The 21,706-nt window shown below is 35.5% G+C and overlaps 1 protein-coding gene across 7 annotated transcripts in view; it reads left to right on the forward strand.

Annotated features, from left to right (window-relative positions):
• Positions 1–20,630, forward strand: part of LOC138307895 (malignant fibrous histiocytoma-amplified sequence 1 homolog) — a 68,682-nt gene extending 48,052 nt beyond the window's left edge. For 4 of the 7 annotated variants that reach the window (XM_069248815.1, XM_069248817.1, XM_069248818.1 and 1 more), the window contains 3 exons: positions 4,544–7,377; positions 7,709–7,876; positions 19,993–20,630. In XM_069248815.1, the coding sequence (XP_069104916.1) occupies positions 4,641–7,377; positions 7,709–7,876; positions 19,993–20,585 (3,498 nt within the window). In that variant the 5' untranslated portion in view covers positions 4,544–4,640 and the 3' untranslated portion in view covers positions 20,586–20,630. Of the gene's footprint in view, positions 1–4,543; positions 7,378–7,708; positions 7,877–12,562; positions 13,075–17,398; positions 17,428–18,209; positions 18,306–19,992 lie in introns of those variants that run through there. The other 3 variants (XM_069248822.1, XM_069248821.1, XM_069248820.1) reach the window with 3 other exon arrangements.
• Positions 20,631–21,706: the final 1,076 nt, after the last annotated feature.

Consider the following 21,706-nt stretch of genomic DNA (forward strand, 5'->3'; position numbering starts at 1 on the left):
TAAATGTTAAGTGAACTTATCACCACGATATGTTTAGTTAGCCGAGTAAATGTTAAGTAAACTTATCACCACGATATGTTTAGTTAGCCGAGTAAATGTTAAGTAAACTTATCACCACGATATGTTTAGTTAGCCGAGTAAATGTTAAGTGAACTTATCACCACGATATGTTTAGTTAGCCGAGTAAATGTTAAGTGAACTTATCACCACGATATGTTTAGTTAGCCGAGTAAATGTTAAGTGAACTTATCACCACGATATGTTTAGTTTAGCCGAGTAAATAAATTTAAGTGAACTTATCACCACGATATGTTTAGTTAGCCGAGTAAATGTTAAGTGAACTTAAACAACGATATGTTTAGTTAGCCGAGTAAATGTTAAGTGAACTTATCACCACGATATGTTTAGTTAGCCGAGTAAATGTTAAGTAAACTTATCACCACGATATGTTTAGTTAGCCGAGTAAATGTTAAGTAAACTTATCACCACGATATGTTTAGTTAGCCGAGTAAATGTTAAGTGAACTTATCAACACGGTATGTTTAGTTAGCCGAGTAAATGTTAAGTGAACTTTTCACCACGATATGTTTAGTTAGCCGAGTAAATGTTAAGTAACCTTATCACCACGATATGTTTAGTTAGCCGAGTAAATGTTAAGTGAACTTATCACCACGATATGTTTAGTTAGCCGAGTAAATGTTAAGTGAACTTATCACAACGATATGTTTAGTTAGCCGAGTAAATGTAAAGTAAACTTATCACCACGATATGTTTAGTTAGCCAAGTAAATGTAAAGTAAACTTATCACCACGATATGTTTAGTTAGCCGAGTAAATGTTAAGTAAACTTATCAACACGGTATGTTTAGTTAGCCGAGTAAATGTTAAGTAAACTTATCACCACGATATGTTTAGTTAGCCGAGTAAATGTTAAGTGAAACTTTTCACCACGATATGTTTAGTTAGCCGAGTAAATGTTAAGTAACTTATTACCACGATATGTTTAGTTAGCCGAGTAAATGTTAAGTGAACTTATAACCACGATATGTTTAGTTAGCCGAAGTAAATGTTAAGTGAACTTAGTAAACAACGATATGTTTAGTTAGCCGAGTAAATGTTAAGTAAACTTATCAACACGATATGTTTAGTTAGCCGAGTAAATGTTAAGTGAACTTTTAAACCACGATATGTTTAGTTAGCCGAGTAAATGTTAAGTAACTTATCACACGATATGTTTAGTTAGCCGAGTAAATGTTAAGTAACCTGAACAATGTTAAACTATACCACGATATGTTTAGTTAGCCGAGTAAATGTTAAGTGAACTTATTACCACGATATGTTTAGTTAGCCGAGTAAATGTTAAGTGAACTTTTCACCACGGTATGTTTAGTTAGCCGAGTAAATGTTAAGTGAACTTTTCACAACGATATGTTTAGTTAGCCGAGTAAATGTTAAGTGAACTTTTCACCACGATATGTTTAGTTAGCCGAGTAAATGTTAAGTGAACTTAAACAACGATATGTTTAGTTAGCCGAGTAAATGTAAAGTAAACTTATCACCACGATATGTTTAGTTAGCCGAGTAAATGTTAAGTAAACTTATCACCACGATATGTTTAGTTAGCTGAGAGTAAATGTTAAGTGAACTTTTCACCACGATATGTTTAGTTAGCCGAGTAATGTTAAGTTAAGTAAATGTTAATATACTTATTACCACGATATGTTTAGTTAGCCGTGTAAATGTTAAGTGAACATAAACAACGATATGTTTAGTTAGCCGTGTAAATGTTAAGTGAACTTAAACAACGATATGTTTAGTTAGCCGTGAAAATGTTAAGTAAACATATCACCACGACGTGTTTAGTTACCCAAGTATATGTTAAGTGAACTTATCAGCACGATATGTTTGGTTAGCCGTGTAAATGCTAAGTGAACTGAAACAACGATATGTTTATTTAGCCGTGTAAATGTTAAGTGAACTTAAACAACGATATGTTAAGTAACCGTGTAAATGTTAAGTAAACATATCACCACGATATGTTTAGTTAGCCGAGTAAATGTTAAGTAACCTTATCACCACGATATGTTTAGTTAGCCGAGTAAATGTTAAGTAAACTTATCACCACGATATGTTTAGTTAGCCGAGTAAATGTTAAGTAAACTTATCACCACGATATGTTTAGTTAGCCGAGTAAATGTTAAGTAAACTTATCACCACGATATGTTTAGTTAGCCGAGTAAATGTTAAGTAAACTTATCACCACGATATGTTTAGTTAGCCGAGTAAATGTTAAGTGAACTTAAACAACGATATGTTTAGTTAGCCGTGTAAATGTTAAGTGAATTTATCACCACGATATGTTTAGTTAGCCGTGTAAATATTAAGTGAACTTAAACAACGATAGTTTTAGTTAGCCGTGTAAATGTTAAGTATACTTATCACCACGACGTGTTTAGTTACCCGAGTAAATGTTAAGTATACTTATCACCACGACATGTTTAGTTAGCCGAGTAAATGTTAGGTAAACTTATCACCACGATATGTTTAGTTACCCAAGTAAATGTTAAGTGAACTTATCATCACGATATGTTTAGTTAGCCGTGTAAATGTTAAGTAAACTTATCACCACGATATGTTTAGTTAGCCGAGTAAATGTTAAGTAAACTTATCACCACGATATGTTTAGTTAGCCGTGTAAATGTTAAGTAAACTTATCACCACGATATGTTTAGTTAGCCGAGTAAATGTTAAGTGAACTTATCACCACGATATGTTTAGTTAGCCGAGTAAATGTTAAGTGAACTCTTCGCCACAATATGTTTAGTTAGCCGTGAACGTGTTAGGTAAACTTATCACCACGATATGTTTAGTTAGCCGAGTAAATGTTACGTGAACTTTCCGCCACGATATTTTTAGTTAGCCGTGAACGTGTTAAGTAAACTTATCACCACGATATGTTTAGTTAGCCGAGTAAATGTTAAGTGAACTTTCCGCTACGATAGTTTTAGTTAGCCGTGAACGTGTTAAGTAAACTTATCACTACGATATGTTTATTTAGCCGAGTAAATGTTAAGTAAACTTATCATCACGATATGTTTAGTTAGCCGAGTAAATGTTAAGTGAGTTTATCACCACGATATGTTTACTTAGCCGAGTAAATGTTAAGTAAACTTATCACCACGATATGTTTAGTTACCCAAGTAAATGTTAAGTGAACTTATCACCACGATATGTTTAGTTAGCCGAGTAAATGTTAAGTGAACTTTTCGCCACGATATTTTTAGTTAGCCGTGAATGTGTTAAGTAAACTTATCACCACGATATGTTTAGTTAGCCGAGTAAATGTTAAGTAAACTTATCACCACGATATGTTTAGTTAGCCGAGTAAATGTTAAGTAAACTTATCACCACGATATGTGTAGTTAGCCGTGTAAATGTTAAGTAAACTTATCACCACGATATGTTTAGAAAGCAGTCAAAGTTTGGTTCAGCAGTTCTCATTACCAGACTCTATATATTACACAATATCAATGCTATACATACAGTATATGTAATGCTCGGTACACAGTTATATTAACGTGTTATGTTGGTTTTCTAAATTTAAACTTTTTTGGTTACGCCAATGCTGATATGCGAATATTTGTTTACCAAGAGCTATAGTGAAGGAGTGAATATAGTAGCCGCCTTTAGTCGTTTAATTCTGCTTTAACTACACAACCTTCATTTTTCCTCCACCCATTTGTTGGTGGTCCTGATATTTTTTATTTAAAGTGTTGGTTGCTGTGTAAATATATGTACATACTTTACAATGGGCCAGTAATTAAAAGATAAAACGGCAGTAGGTCTGTTATGATATTATCAAGTCCCCTATGGACTAATTAAACAGTTCCAATGTCGTCCTATTGTTTAAATTAAAACGGTATAAGATATTGTATGTCATTGCATCATTCACGTTGTAAGGGAGCACAGATTCACTCCTAACGTAATTATGTAAGGTATGAGGACGCCACGTCTGTAATTGTCGCGTTTTAAATTACACTGCGTAGTCACATGTAAATACACCTTGGGTCTGACGCGTGTCTCCGGTAGATTGAAATCCGCTGATTATCATATTAGTTTATTTTTGTTATTGATGGACGAACAACATAATGGGTATCTGTCAATAATAGAAATTAAATTACGCATTCTCCGTAAATGAAATTCGTCATGTTGATTTTATCTAATTGGATACGCAGTTTGTACATTCAGTTAAACTATCATATTGAAACTTAATACGTATTATATGTATATATTGTTGTTATCGATAATACGCAAATCTATTTGATGTGCTTTTTTTAGGTTAAACGATATCAATTTCCTGCATGTGTCATATACTCCAGCAATGAGTAAGCCTTTTAACTCTGCAGCTGGCAAGAGGTTCCAACATAGATCGCCATATAAACATATCCCTTACTTCATGTATACACACTGACCTTCATCGTAAGATAACTAAAAAGGAAGCATTTTATGACATTTCCTAATGTGTCCTTTTTATTTCATTACAGGATGCCAAGACAAACGCTATACTAGATCGCCGGAAGTTTCGAGGGGAGTTAACTCTCAGCGATTCGGAGACGGCTATCTCACAACATAAGTGGACCAATGAAAATGCATAGAAAGCAGAAGTTTAGTGGGGCAACCACAACAGTTTATACTCACAGGAAACCAAAACGCACAAAATCTCTGATAGAACCGGTGCTGGTTATACAAATAGCAAGACCAATGTCGCACATGGGATTTCAAGGTGCCCGGCACATGCATCCGGAGCGACTGCCTACAAAACAAAGAGAAAAGGCAGTGTCTCTCCGTCTTTTTGATCTGGAAAAAGAAACTATAGAAAATGTTCAAAACCTTGCAGAGACTATAAAAAGGTTGATGATTCCAAGTCTCAACCTCAAAACTGTACCGGATCACTTAGTTGACAAATTAGTTAATCTAGAAAAACTGGACTTAAGTCACAATAGCATACCAGATGGAGGACTTCCAGATTCAATGAAGGTGTTGGAAAATTTAGTTGAACTCAACCTCACAGACAACCGACTTACGCGGGTTCCGGCGTCACTGAAAAAACTAAAGTGTTTATCTAGACTCGACTTAAGCTACAATAACATTGAGTCACTAAAGGGTCTAGAAAAAGCACGACGTGTTCAGATATTGGTCGTGGACCACAACAAACTCTCAGGGGTGTTCAAAGACATTAGTCACATGAGAAAGCTTGAAGTGTTTCGATGTAGCCATAACAATCTTCGGGATATAGGAACGGATGTGCGCCAGCTCAAGAGTTTAAAGGATATGGATTTGTCCTGTAATAAAATTGTTGTCTTACCAACGGACGTGTTCATGTTGCCAAAACTAGATGCTTTAAATGCTAGTCACAACAAAATCACCAAAGTGTCCTCTTTCAACGTCAGAGTTCACAATAAACATTGGGTGTCTGAGGTGGATTTATCAGAAAATAACATCACAAACTTCCCAGGTCATCTACTCCAAATGTCAATGAAACTAGATCTGAGTAAAAATCAGATAAAAAAGCTGGACATGAATGCGATGAAACAACTAGAACGAAACCCGGATCAGGATTTGTATGTTGACGATAATCCTCTCACGTTTCCTCCTCCAGACATCACGGGGATGCGTTCAATCCTTCAGTACATGCACGAAGCGCGAATCAATGCTACAGTATATAGAGGCGTGAAGGTAGTGGTGCTTGGCTCTACAAAGAGCGGAAAGACAAGTCTGGTGCAGTCACTAGTCGATCAGCAAGGTCGGTTGGTGGACAGTGGGACTGAGATCAACGCTGGTGTCGAGGCATATGATATGCGAATCGACTACGAGGAACACAAGGCAGAACAGGGCAAATACTTGCAGTTTAGCATCTGGGATTTTTGTGGTGATCCGTTTTACTTGTATCCTCATTATATGTTCCTGGAGCAACCTTCCATAGCAGTTTTGACTTTTAATATGAAGCAATACTCGTCCAACAAATTTGACGAGATGATAGGATCGTGGTTTGACTGGATGATAGCGAAAACCAATAGATTGGTGGTACTACTTGTAGGAACACACAGTGATCTTGTGTCGGAAACGCGTCTGAAGCAAATAACCAATGATGTTAAGGCACGATTAGACTCGTTCAGACAGCATCATGAAAACCTCATAAAGAAACGGATAGCAAAGATTGACGCTATTCCAGAAATCAAGGCGACACACTCGGATCAACTTATCGCCCTGAAGAGACTTCTGTCGTGTACGGAAACGTTGCAGATCCAGACCGATCTGATCGTGACTAGTGCTAAAGAATACGTCGGATACGACCAGCTAAGATCAGCTTTAGACGAACTTGCCAACAACAAGAAGCTGTTCCCTGATGTCATGACAGTTGTGCCAACATTTTGGGTCGAAGTGCAGAATTACATCGAAGAGAAAGGAAACACAATGATTGTTCCAATCATGAAATATGACGATTTCTTTGATGAAATTACTGACAAATTCGGTATGAAGAGAATGATGAAGGATATAACAGGGTACCTCCACGAGACTGGCCGAGTCATCTGGTTCGCCAATAACCCAGTCCTCTCCCAGTACGTGTTCCTCAGACCCTCTTGGTTGTTTGAACTACTCCGCCACGTGTATAGGCATGACCAGAGCACCGTACTAAACTACGATACAAATGATTCGTTCAAATCCATGGGATTCAGTATCAACCGCTTTGAGCGCTACAAGAAAATGCTCCTTGATGAAGGAATCATGGAATCTGACATGCTGCGAGGAATTCTGGGACATTTGCTGCCATTAGATGACGATAGTCCATTCAGCATGGTGGAGACTCTGCTTATTGACGCCTTCCAGGTTGGCTACCCGATCCAACGGAGGAAGGACAATACGTACAGGTACAACGTGGACCCAGATGAAGATGGCAATTTCCAGGTGACGAAAATACTCATGCCTTGGCTCAGAAAAGTGGACGAATCAAACGAGTGCATAGAAAAATGGGAAAAGATTCAAAACAGGAAAAAGTTAGTCGCGCTATTGCATTTCCCAAAGTATATGCCGCCAGGTTTATTTGAAATTGTCAGTGTCCGTTGTCAAAAGAAGAAAAAGAACAACTTGAAATATTTGGCACATTGGGGAGGAGGGGTGCTGGCAGAACACACAGAGGAGGTGGTCCTTGTGAGAATAAGTTACTGTCAGGGCAGCAGAGGGAAGGGAACAAATCTCAAGTTTGAGGTACGTGATAACACGAAGGAGGATGCGTATGAGGATACACCTCCCTCCAGCATGTGGACTGTACTACTACCACTCCTGATGGAGTTCGAGGACGTCATCAAAACATATCACGGTAAATGTATTTTACTAATATCATGGCTTCAGCCGCTTAATCAATATCATAATGCATCACACAAATTCAAAATTACAAATGTGCTATTTCTATACTGTTGACATTGATCAAAGACCCAAGAGTAATTTCAATAACAATTTCATACATTAAAGATAACATCATAGTACAAAATTCCTAGTCTAGTCTTTTCAAACCTTTTGTTATATAAGCATTTATGAAAGTTTTCCAACAGGTCTCTTTTTCTGTTTCTGGTAAATAGAAGCCAGTAGTTCAAACAGTGATTAAGCTAATCGGGACTTTGTTTTTATGATGTTTTTTATCTGACCTAAAGGAGTGTTGGTGGAAAGATTGATGCACTGCCCACGATGTGAAGAAGCCTCCTTCATAGGGGAATGGTTAACCCCAGCCGACACTCAGACGCTCGAGACAAAACAATGTGACATGTGTAAAGAACACGTAGATCCAGCGTATCTCGTGCAGCCACGTGAGAAGAAACGAGGTATGTTTACACGTTCGTCTTTAGTATACGTTTACACGCTAGCACGGAGCGGGGTATACCACGGGTAATTGGCTCGTTATAGATTGTGTAGGGTGTTACGCTTAGTGGTGGATGGGTGCCCGTACTATTACCGTGTTTGTTTTCATTATGTCTGCCGTGTCGTATATAATGGGAACTTTTCTTTTAAAATAAGCGGGAACAATTAACATTTCATATATTAGATAATTTGCAAAACAACATTGAAAATCGCATAAAACAGACAAAAAAGAACATATATTCATGTTTAGCAAGCACAAACCAAAGAAAAAACGAAAAACAAAACAAACCGAAAACAAACATCAACTATTTTGCGTTTTCATATCATTAATTTCTACATGAATTAAAAACCTTAACCGTATTTTGTCCGAAAGTATTAGTATAATACAGTGGCGTAAACAGGCATGCTCACAATACAGTGGCATACAACAGACATGCTCACAATACAGTGGCATACAACAGGCATGCTCACAATACAGTGGCATACAACAGGCATGCTCACAATACAGTGGCATACAACAGGCATGCTCACAATACAGTGGCATACAACAGGCATGCTCACAATACAGTCACATACAACAGCATGCTCACAATACAGTAACATACAACAGGCATGCTCACATTACAGTAACATACAACAGGCATGCTCACATTACAGTAACATACAACAGGCATGCTCACAATACACAGGCATGCTCACAATACAGTGGCATACAACAGACATGCTCACAATACAGTGGCATACAACAGACATGCTCACAATACAGTGGCATACAACAGACATGCTCACAATACAGTGGCATACAACAGGCATGCTCACAATACAGTGGCATACAACAGGCATGCTCACAATACAGTGGCATACAACAGGCATGCTCACAATACAGTCACATACAACAGACATGCTCACATTACAGTCACATACAACAGGCATGCTCACATTACAGTCACATACAACAGGCATGCTCACATACATCACATACAACACATGCTCACATACAGTCACATACAACAGGCATGCTCACAATACAGTCACATACAACAGGCATGCTCACAATACAGTCACATACAACAGGCATGCTCACATTACAGTCACATACAACAGGCATGCTCACAATACAGTCACATACAACAGTCACATACAACACATGCTCACATTACAGTCACATACAACAGACATGCTCACATTACAGTCACATACAACAGACATGCTCACATTACAGTCACATACAACAGACATGCTCACATTACAGTCACATACAACAGACATGCTCACATTACAGTCACATACAACAGACATGCTCACATTACAGTCACATACAACAGACATGCTCACATTACAGTCACATACAACAGACATGCTCACATTACAGTCACATACAAAACATACAGTCACACATACAACAGACATGCTCACATTACAGTCACATACAACAGACATGCTCACATTACAGTCACATACAACAGACATGCTCACATACAGTCACATACAACAGACATCTCACATTACAGTCACATACAACAGACATGCTCACATTACAGTCACATACAACAGACATGCTCACATTACAGTCACATACAACAGACATGCTCACATTACAGTCACATACAACAGACATGCTCACATTACAGTCACATACAACAGACATGCTCACATTACAGTCACATACAACAGACATGCTCACATTACAGTCACATACAACAGACATGCTCACATTACAGTTACAGTCACAACAGACATGCTCACATTACAGTCACATACAACAGGACATGCCACATGCTAACAACAACATGCTCACATTACAGTCACATACAACAGACATGCTCACATTACAGTCACATACAACAGACATGCTCACATTACAGTCACATACAACAGACATGCTCACATTACAGTCACATACAACAGACATGCTCACATTACAGTCACATACAACACATGCTCACATTACAGTCACATACAACAACATGCTCACATTACAGTCACATACAAACAGACATGCTCACATTACAGTCACATACAACAGACATGCTACACATATACAGCTCATCAGTCACATACAACAGACATGCTCACATTACAGTCACATACACATACATGCTCACACACATAACACATCACATTACAGTCACATACAACAGACATGCCACACATTACAGTCACATACAACAGACATGCTCACATTACAGTCACATACAACAGACATGCTCACATTACAGTCACATACAACAGCAGTCACATTACAGTCACATACAACAGCATGCTCACATACAATCACTACAGTCACATACAACAGACATGCTCACATTACAGTCACATACAACAGACATGCTCACATACAGTCACATACAACAGACATGCTCACATTACAGTCACATACAACAGACATGCTCACATTACAGTCACATACAACAGACATGCTCACATTACAGTCACATACAACAGACATGCTCACATTACAGTCACATACAACAGACATGCTCACATTACAGTCACATACAACAGACATGCTCACATTACAGTCACATACAACAGACATGCTCACATTACAGTCACATACAACAGACATGCTCACATACAACAGACATGCTCACATTACAGTCACATACATACAACAGACATGCTCACATTACAGTCACATACAACAGACATGCTCACATTACAGTCACATACAACAGACATGCTCACATTACAGTCACATACAACAACATGCTCACATTACAGTCACATACAACAGACATGCAGCTCACATTACAGTCACATACAACAGACATGCTCACATTACAGTCAATACAGTCATACATACAAACAGACATGCTCACATTACAGTCACATACAACAGACATGCTCACATTACAGTCACATACAACAGACATGCTCACATTACAGTCACATACAACAGACATGCTCACATTACAGTCACATACAACAGACATGCTCACATTACAGTCACATACAACAGACATGCTCACATTACAGTCACATACAACAGACATGCTCACATTACAGTCACATACAACAGACATGCTCACATTACAGTCACATACAACAGACATGCTCACATTACAGTCACATACAACAGACATGCTCACATTACAGTCACATACAACAACATGCTCACATCACATACAACAATGCTCACATTACAGTCACATACAACAGACATGCTCACACATTACAGTCACATACAACAGACATGCTCACATTACAGTCACATACAACAGACATGCTCACATTACAGTCACATACAACAGACATGCTCACATTACAGTCACATACAACAGACATGCTCACATTACAGTCACATACAAACATGCTCACATTACAGTCACATACAACAGACATGCTCACATACAGTAACAACAGACACATACAGACATACAACAACATGCTCACATTACAGTCACATACAACAGACATGCTCACATTACAGTCACACATTACAGTCACATACAACAGACATGCTCACATTACAGTCACATACAACAGACATGCTCACATTACAGTCACATACAACAGACATGCTCACACAGTCACATACAACAGACATGCTCACATTACAGTCACATACAACAGACATGCTCACATTACAGTCACATACAACAGACATGCTCACATTACAGTCACATACAACAGACATGCTCACATTACAGTCACATACAACAGACATGCTCACATTACAGTCACATACAACAACATGCTCACATTACAGTCACATACAACACATGCTCACATTACAGTCACATACAACAACATGCTCACATTACAGTCACATACAACACATGCTCACATACATCACATACATCTCACATTACATGTCACATACAACAACAAGCTCACATTACAGTCACATACAACATACATGCTCACATACAGTCACATACAACAACATGCTCACATTACAGTCACATACAACAGACATGCTCACATTACAGTCACATACAACAGACATGCTCACATTACAGTCACATACAACAGACATTGCTCACATTACAGTCACATACAACAGACATGCTACATCTCACATTATCACAGTCACATAAACAACATGCTCACATTACAGTCACATACAACAACATGCTCACATTACAGTCACATACAACACACATGCTCACATACATACGCTCACATTACAGTCTCATATAACAGACATACTCACATTACAGTCACATACAACAGACATGCTCACATTACAGTCACATACAACAGACATGCTCACATTACAGTCACATACAACAGACATGCTCACATTACAGTCACATACAACATACATGTATCAGAATTCAAAACTTTCACAATCTCTCGGGCATTGAAGCCACAAAGCAAGTTCCCTCAGTTGTCTGTTTGTGTTTGTTTTTTCGCTGTATTTTGAGTATTTGTATTTTTGCTATACACATCTTTATAACACGCGGAAAAGTTTCACTTTTATTTTTTTCAATCGTAATAAGTAGCAATATTACATATTGGCTTTTATGTATTTTAATATCTACTTTTCTCTTTTATCTATAATTGATTTTTATGATTTCTTATACTAAATGTAATTAAAACCACATTCATCATTGTCACTTTGAATAACGTTTATATATTACAACTGTAATGTTATTCCTGTGTGATTTAATTATTTGTGTTTGTTATCATTCATTCCCTAGACCAAATAAGTATGACATTTTACTTTATGTTCGTTCCATACATCTGTATCTCTGGGTCTGACCTTTCACTTCTATGGCGTTTGTTGGTAGAAAGTGTAGTCATATGTTTACATGTGTGAGAATGGCTGTTGATCACTTCACATAAATTAATGGACGTCACTTTAACCTTGATTTGCAATGTACATCCTACTATTATCAAAGATATATATAAAAAGCTGATAGTGATAAGTAAAACATATTTTGCAAATACAATGTCTCTAACATCTGGTTTTAAATTTGAAAGATATTTATGATTTTATTTGAAACGATTTTATGCTGCTTTTATGAAAATAGATTTTGTAAACGTAAAGCTAAATGGTTTAAATATTCTCTTTGTTATATTAGTATATATCATTGTAAGCCAAGGTGAACATATACGCATGGGTTTTCACCGTAGAAACTTTATTAACATCTCTCTCTCTCTCTCTCTCTCTCTCTCTCTCTCTCTCTCTCTCTCTCTCTCTCTCTCTCTCTCTCTCTCCATTATAACCCTGTCTAAAAGTGATATTATACAATGTGACAATTGAACAGCATTCAGTATAACAAACGCCTGCAATTATATTTACATGTAGATTATTTTAAGTAATATTTTTGTTAATTTTACACGTGTCCCTGGAATTTAGTTCCAAAAGAGTAAATTGTCAAAAGTACAATTGTATTTCAGATTTAAGGCCACAACGTGGCGTGAATTCATCGTAAAATCTTGCATAACGTAATTCGCTACCCACAGACTTACCTGCAGACTTTTTTTTCATTTTTGAATAATTTTGAAAGTTAATAAACCCTTAAAAATATTGTGTTAGTTTAAACTTAATTTCAATAAAGTATTATCTCATACATACACACATATATTTACTATTATGGTTGAAAAACAACCTGATATCACACATTGTTCCTCTCTAAGAATATTGTATTGTTGCACCTTTACAATGATCGGTATTCTCAATAATGACTTAACATTACGTAATGCCGAATTAATTTCCACGGAAGCTTTTACACGTAAGATATACCTGGAATTCAATATAAGTAGCTACCATTAATTAATGCAAATCAGGAACCTTGACCGATATTTTTTCACCTGTTTACACCTACTTCATCACACACCATTTATTGTTCAAATGACAGAGAATAGGGTTGACACTTTAAAAGAGAAGTGATTATAAGTTCTCAATTATATAGGTCCTATGTACACTGCATTGTTAAAAATGGCAGGAGGATGGACCCGCTCATATCTCACAACAATGGAACCAATGTTACCAAACACACTGATAGCAACAATATCTCAGACTTCCTATTCCAAATGTGTATGACTGTGGGAAATATAAATACTCTGAGTATCTCTTAGATAGAGACATGCGTTCCTTTTTATCGTCTTCATGCAATACAATGCACACTAAGTAGATACAAATCAAAGTTTGACTATACTATGTAGAGGCGTGTGAAACATAGATGTTAGAATTATTGTTATTAATTCAAGACGAAGAATTATGATAGATTAAAACACCCGTGCTTTCATTTCATTTTGAATAACAACCAGAGTATTTTTGGACAATATTGGTAGAAAGCAGTTTGCAATACCCTACCTTAATATATGCGAATAGTTGTTAAGGGATAAAGGTCTTTGATGCTGTAACTTAACAGTTGACAAAATGATGTATAGATTTACTCTGTTGCTGTAACTTAACAGTTGACAAAATGATGTATACATTTACTCTGTTGCTGTAACTTAACAGTTGACAAAATGATGTATAGATTTACTCTGTTGCTGTAACTTAACAGTTGACAAAATGATGTATAGATTTACTCTGTTGCTGTAACTTAACAGTTGACAAAATGATGTATAGATTTACTCTGTTGCTGTAACTTAACAGTTGACAAAATGATGTATAGATTTACTCTGTTGCTGTAACTTAACAGTTGACAAAATGATGTATAGATTTACTCCGTTAGTGATGCTGTAACTTAACAGTTGACAAAATGATGTATAGATTTACTCTGTTGCTGTAACTTAACAGTTGACAAAATGATGTATAGATTTACTCTGTTGCTGTAACTTAACAGTTGACAAAATGATGTATAGATTTACTCTGTTGCTGTAACTTAACAGTTGACAAAATGATGTATAGATTTACTCTGTTGCTGTAACTTAACAGTTGACAAAATGATGTATAGATTTGCTCTGTTGCTGTAACTTAACAGTTGACAAAATGATGTATAGATTTACTCTGTTGCTGTAACTTAACAGTTGACAAAATGATGTATACATTTACTCTGTTGCTGTAACTTAACAGTTGACAAAATGATGTATAGATTTACTCTGTTGCTGTAACTTAACAGTTGACAAAATGATGTATAGATTTGCTCTGTTGCTGTAACTTAACAGTTGACAAAATGATGTATAGATTTACTCTGTTGCTGTAACTTAACAGTTGACAAAATGATGTATACATTTACTCTGTTGCTGTAACTTAACAGTTGACAAAATGATGTATAGATTTACTCTAGTGTTGCTGTAACTTAACAGTTGACAAAATGATGTATAGATTTACTCTGTTGCTGTAACTTAACAGTTGACAAAATGATGTATATATTTACTCTGTTGCTGTAACTTAACAGTTGACAAAATGATGTATAATTTACTCTGTTGCTGTAACTTAACAGTTGACAAAATGATGTATAGATTTACTCTGTTGCTGTAACTTAACAGTTGACAAAATGATGTATATATTTACTCTGTTGCTGTAACTTAACAGTTGACAAAATGATGTATAGATTTACTCTGTTGCTGTAACTTAACAGTTGACAAAATGATGTATAGATTTACTCCGTTAGTGATGCTGTAACTTAACAGTTGACAAAATGATGTATAGATTTACTCCGTTAGTGATGCTGTAACTTAACAGTTGACAAAATGATGTATAGATTTACTCTGTTGCTGTAACTTAACAGTTGACAAAATGATGTATAGATTTACTCTGTTGCTGTAACTTAACAGTTGACAAAATGATGTATAGATTTACTCTGTTGCTGTAACTTAACAGTTGACAAAATGATGTATAGATTTACTCTGTTGCTGTAACTTAACAGTTGACAAAATGATGTATAGATTTACTCTGTTGCTGTAACTTAACAGTTGACAAAATGATGTATAGATTTACTCCGTTAGTGATGCTGTAACTTAACAGTTGACAAAATGATGTATAGATTTACTCCGTTAGTGATGCTGTAACTTAACAGTTGACAAAATGATGTATAGATTTACTCCGTTAGTGATGCTGTAACTTAACAGTTGACAAAATGATGTATAGATTTACTCTGTTGCTGTAACTTAACAGTTGACAAAATGATGTATAGATTTACTCTGTTGCTGTAACTTAACAGTTGACAAAATGATGTATAGATTTACTCTGTTGCTGTAACTTAACAGTTGACAAAATGATGTATAGATTTACTCCGTTAGTGATGCTGTAACTTAACAGTTGACAAAATGATGTATAGATTTACTCTGTTGCTGTAACTTAACAGTTGACAAAATGATGTATAGATTTACTCTGTTGCTGTAACTTAACAGTTGACAAAATGATGTATACATTTACTCTGTTGCTGTAACTTAACAGTTGACAAAATGATGTATAGATTTACTCCGTTAGTGATGCTGTAACTTAACAGTTGACAAAATGATGTATAGATTTACTCCGTTAGTGATGCTGTAACTTAACAGTTGACAAAATGATGTATAGATTTACTCCGTTAGTGATGCTGTAACTTAACAGTTGACAAAATGATGTATAGATTTACTCCGTTAGTGATGCTGTAACTTAACAGTTGACAAAATGATGTATAGATTTACTCCGTTAGTGATGCTGTAACTTAACAGTTGACAAAATGATGTATAGATTTACTCTGTTGCTGTAACTTAACAGTTGACAAAATGATGTATAGATTTACTCTGTTGCTGTAACTTAACAGTTGACAAAATGATGTATAGATTTACTCTGTTGCTGTAACTTAACAGTTGACAAAATGATGTATAGATTTACTCTGTTGCTGTAACTTAACAGTTGACAAAATGATGTATAGATTTACTCCGTTAGTGATGCTGTAACTTAACAGTTGACAAAATGATGTATAGATTTACTCTGTTGCTGTAACTTAACAGTTGACAAAATGATGTATAGATTTACTCCGTTAGTGATGCTGTAACTTAACAGTTGACAAAATGATGTATAGATTTACTCCGTTAGTGATGCTGTAACTTAACAGTTGACAAAATGATGTATAGATTTACTTCGTTAGTGATGCTGTAACTTAACAGTTGACAAAATGATGTATAGATTTACTCCGTTAGTGATGCTGTAACTTAACAGTTGACAAAATGATGTATAGATTTACTCTGTTATATACCCTCATTGAGATATTCGGTTATTGTTAAATTTATCTAATTGACGAAGTTAAGCTTATCAACGACAAAGCGAAGAGGGATGAAATGGTTCACAAAGTTTGTATTCTTCTTCATTCTGTCTTTGCTTATTATAGATAATTCTGTGGGTAGGTATCGATCGTGACTTCATTATTTTAGAAGAGAATAGAGTTGTCGTTTCAAAATATGACGTTTCGTCATAAATTAATGACGTCACACCTATACCAAACGGCAGAGGTAGACAAGTCTGCAATGTGCGGAATAGAGATGTAAAAATGTTACACGTATTTCTGTTAACCTTCCAGTTTTAAGCTAAAACATGCCCGGACGATGGAATCTATACAATATATGTATTAGTTTGTGTTTTCTCTTTACAGTTGACCTTAGGCGTAATTTTCAGTTGGAGGTAGAGGGTTATTATATTTTACTTAATCATGTTAAACATTACCCAGAATTCCCTGCAGCCCAACCCTTGACTTCACTCCAATATTAACATACAATAATCGGAGATGACATCTATATCATTTGCATGCATGACTACATTTGCTTTGCAGCCTTCCATAGAACTAACTGTTATTTTTACATTTTTGATTTGGTTTTTATTTTGGATCGAACTTATATTTCGCATCAAGTCTTAGAAACAAACGGCGAGGTAATCACAATGCCTCGTTGTGTGAACAGGAATTTCCTTCTGACAGTAAAATGATAGAATTTTTTCATTTCTTAATGAACACCATGAGGTATCAAAGTTTTCGTATATCAGAATTATTCATTAAACCTAGAAGATTAAAGATTCTATGTATCAAAAATACAGCATGTAAATTGTAGTAATATGAGGGAGTCATTGATTAAATTGACAATTGATAAAATATATCACAAATGAAACAGGAATATGTATTTTGCATGAAAGTTGAGACTTTCTTATAAACGGAATAATATCATCTTTAAAGTATCTTTTAGAGCAAGTCACCACAAAATGCTTTTATAGAAAATATGCTTTTGTTTTGCCGCCACTCGAAACGCATTATCACGCTAATCAAGATTAGCATAGATTAATGTTTTGATCACTACTTTTGTAGTATCATATTATTATTTAAACTAATTTCCAATATCATTTTATTTCATATCTCCCAAGTATACCTTACTGTTTTATAGATGAAAGCCAAATATATTGTTGTTGTATTTCAGTCGATTTATATGAATTACGGGCTAGAATAAATGCAACAAAACCAGACATCTCAAATATGGAAACTAGTAGCCACAAGGCTTTAAGATGATGGGGACGTAAGTAAATTATGTGCACCACAGATGTGATGACGTGCATTGTGTCCATATTGTGGTGACGTGTCGTTTGCCCCAAATGTGATGACGTAATCCCCAGAATTGATGAAGCTACTTACTTGTTATGTGCTGTGTTTGATATTTAACTCCTCGTGCATGTTAATACACGACATTATATGTCGGTTACGTGGAAAGAAAAGTTTTATGACGGGGGAATTCTTAATCATATTAATCTTTTAATTAGTGTGATGGAAGAGGAGTGCTTCATTATTATGTACGAGTTAAAATAACAATTTCTGTTTGCGACCGTTTGGTTTTATACATTAGCTATAACTATACACGCGAACATGGTTACAGTTCGTTACGTACATTATAGAAACCTATATATTTAAGGAAAAGGTATTTAAATGCAAAAATATTATCCAAACAAAATAAAGTTTATTAAAGGAAATCTACATGTTATTTTTACTTTTTTTATCCAAGCAATTAGATTAGTGTAATATATTTTGCTGCTTGGTTAAAGCAACTTTTGGTGTAAGTATGAATAGGATTTGAGTCGATAACTACATGGTTATACTAATTACCTTGATTGATCCTCACTTGTTGTAGTATTACAATAGTTGATCACTAAAACTAACATGTGTAGTAGTGATGTTGTATTGTGTCCCTTTTTATTATACAGAGCAATTTAAACTGCTCTGTCAGCTATTGTTGCGTCATTTGTTTGCTTGAGAAACGTTATCAATGTTTGCTGTTTGGTATTGTTACCACATCTGTTAGCATGAGAAACTGCATTAACTTGTGAGAAAAACGTAACTTTCTGTCACAAACGAATGACTTAACAATCAATATTTGCATATCTGAACAGAAAATACACATAAAGGAATTTTTTTTTTTTTTTTTTTTTTTTGGAAAAAAAGATATGTTCATATATCTATGTTGGTTCCATATTGTTAAGCTAACACGTTGTAGGTTAACTGTTATTAAATATCATCTACATTATATTAATAAAATATATTAAAAGATATTATCTGAAATAAAGATATATCTAATGCTTGACAAATATTTAGTATATACATGTGCGGCTTAATAATGTTGCACACTTATAAAGTTAACACCCTATGTTTGATATTTAAGATTTTTAATGCTAATTCATTTTCTGTCATAAGACTATAGTTTGAATTTATTTGTAGATTCACGGTAAGTAATTGATCAATACGCAGCGACATTTCATATCATAGTTAATGTACATGTTTACCTAAAGTGTTAATGTAACACAAATTATTTCAGCTGTTTAAAAGGATAAACATTTAAAGATAACAATACGAATATACGTCATATAGAATGTTTACACTACCATGTTTGATTTCAGGCAATATTTTATTACATAGATGATGAATCATTAAGACATACAAAACAGGACTGATGGAATGGTCTAACTAGAGAGCGGAGGGAGGGATGAGTATCTCCTATGCATGGTTGAAGTCAGTAATACTAGTCTCGGACTTGTGTTGTTTACTCCTCCTGTGATATATATGATATAATGTAATGTTTTTCCTGTCGTATCCTGATATAATGTAATGTTTTTCCTGTCGTATCCTGATATGATGTAATGTTTTTCCTGTGATATCCTGATATAATGTAATGTTTTTCCTGTGATATCCTGATATAATCTTTTGTTGTTATTCAGATGATGTCCTCGCAAACTTAAGCAAGGTTCGTGCCAGGAGGAAGGCGGCATTGATCAAAGGCCAGACACTTCAGTCAATGCTGCTTGACGATGAAGACGTGGTAGAGGAGGGTGGTGATAAAAAGGACGATGATACACCTGCTGTTGGAGGTCGACGACGAGGTGGAGTGCTGCCTCCTCCCGACCTCACCATCCTCGCCCTGCCCCCAGGACTATCACTCCCGGGACTTGAGGAAACTTGGGAAGATCATGAAGACCAAGCAACAGACGTAAATGATGAGAAGAAGATAAATGACGGCGATGAGGAGAGAGAGAAAAACTCAGAGGAAGACGAAGATAACGAAATTGACGACGATGGTGATGACAACGGAGGAGCACAGTCTAATCTCGCCTCCGACCTAGCTGCTTTTCAAGGTCATCTTCGGATGTTAGCTACGCAAGCCAACCCAGATATGCAGTTCGAAGATGAGGATGAAGGAGAAGATGACGAAGAGGATGAACTCAAATTTGATGATGACGAAGAAGGAAACAATGGTCAAGAGAAATTCACAGTGGATGGTTCAACACAGACTTCAAGAACTAGACGACGTTAAAATGGCACATGACGTCGCAAAAGTTGTTGAAATAATCGGCGCTCTTTTCACGGCGCTCTTTTCACATTTTGTCGCAAAAGAAGTTTTGATTTAAGTTAAAGTGAACAGTCGGGCAAGGATGGCTAAAGTCGGTAAAAATGGTGTGAATGTATCCAGTATAATTTCTTATGAAATGGAAATATAAATAAAATCTCTCGTCAAAATCCGTCTGCGTACGAAGAAATTAATTTAAAGTATGGAAATTTTTAAAACGTCCTCCCGGCTCACTATGTCCGTGGTTACATTTCAACGCAGCCTCGCTTTCAATACTTTCAACGTTTCTTTACTTTTATGGTCAGAACTGGGAAACTAAGCAGAACTTGACCGTCGTATTAATATGTCAGAACTTTTGGAAGGCCAATGAACGCATTTAGACTGGTTTTCTTTGCCCGACTATTCACTTTAAGGTAGTTAATGTAAAAAAGGTGGAACAAGTCCTTTGCAAACAGACAGTGGTCTTTATTTAGTTTGTACGTATTATAAGGTCATAATTATGATAACAATGGAAGAAGAAGATTTTACCGATTCTGATGCGTATAATTTCACCGATCAATTCCTAATTACATGTACTACAAAAACCATAACTCTAATTGATATCTAGTAAAAAGTCTGTATTGAAGTGAGATACAAACGATGAAATACATTATATATGCTATTATGAAAAGGAATTATATTATGGACAATAATGGACGGATGGAATATTCAAATTCTGTCTGTAATACTTGTATACATCGAGTGATAGTGGAACTAATTATCAATATGTTTGACACAGAGATTATACATATTTGTTTATTAATATTCAAATTCCAGTAAAAAATCTTTTTATGTTAAATAACCAAAGCTGTTATATTTACCTTAATTCATGATCAAATTCATTAGATTATAGCCAGTTAATAAATGCTCTCTTTAACAGACTTGTATTGTAAAGCCGTTATCATTTTTTTACTAAAAGCAATATGTAAATCATCCACTTTTTCAAGCATTATTAAGATTATTTAGAACTTGTTAACAAAATTCTTTTTTATTTCATTTTCATATCGCCTAAAAGTATAATCAGCATATCGACAAACCACTATAAAGAA

The sequence above is a fragment of the Argopecten irradians genome, chromosome 14, assembly GCF_041381155.1.
Source record: "Argopecten irradians isolate NY chromosome 14, Ai_NY, whole genome shotgun sequence".
Taxonomy (NCBI): Eukaryota; Metazoa; Mollusca; class Bivalvia; order Pectinida; family Pectinidae; genus Argopecten; species Argopecten irradians.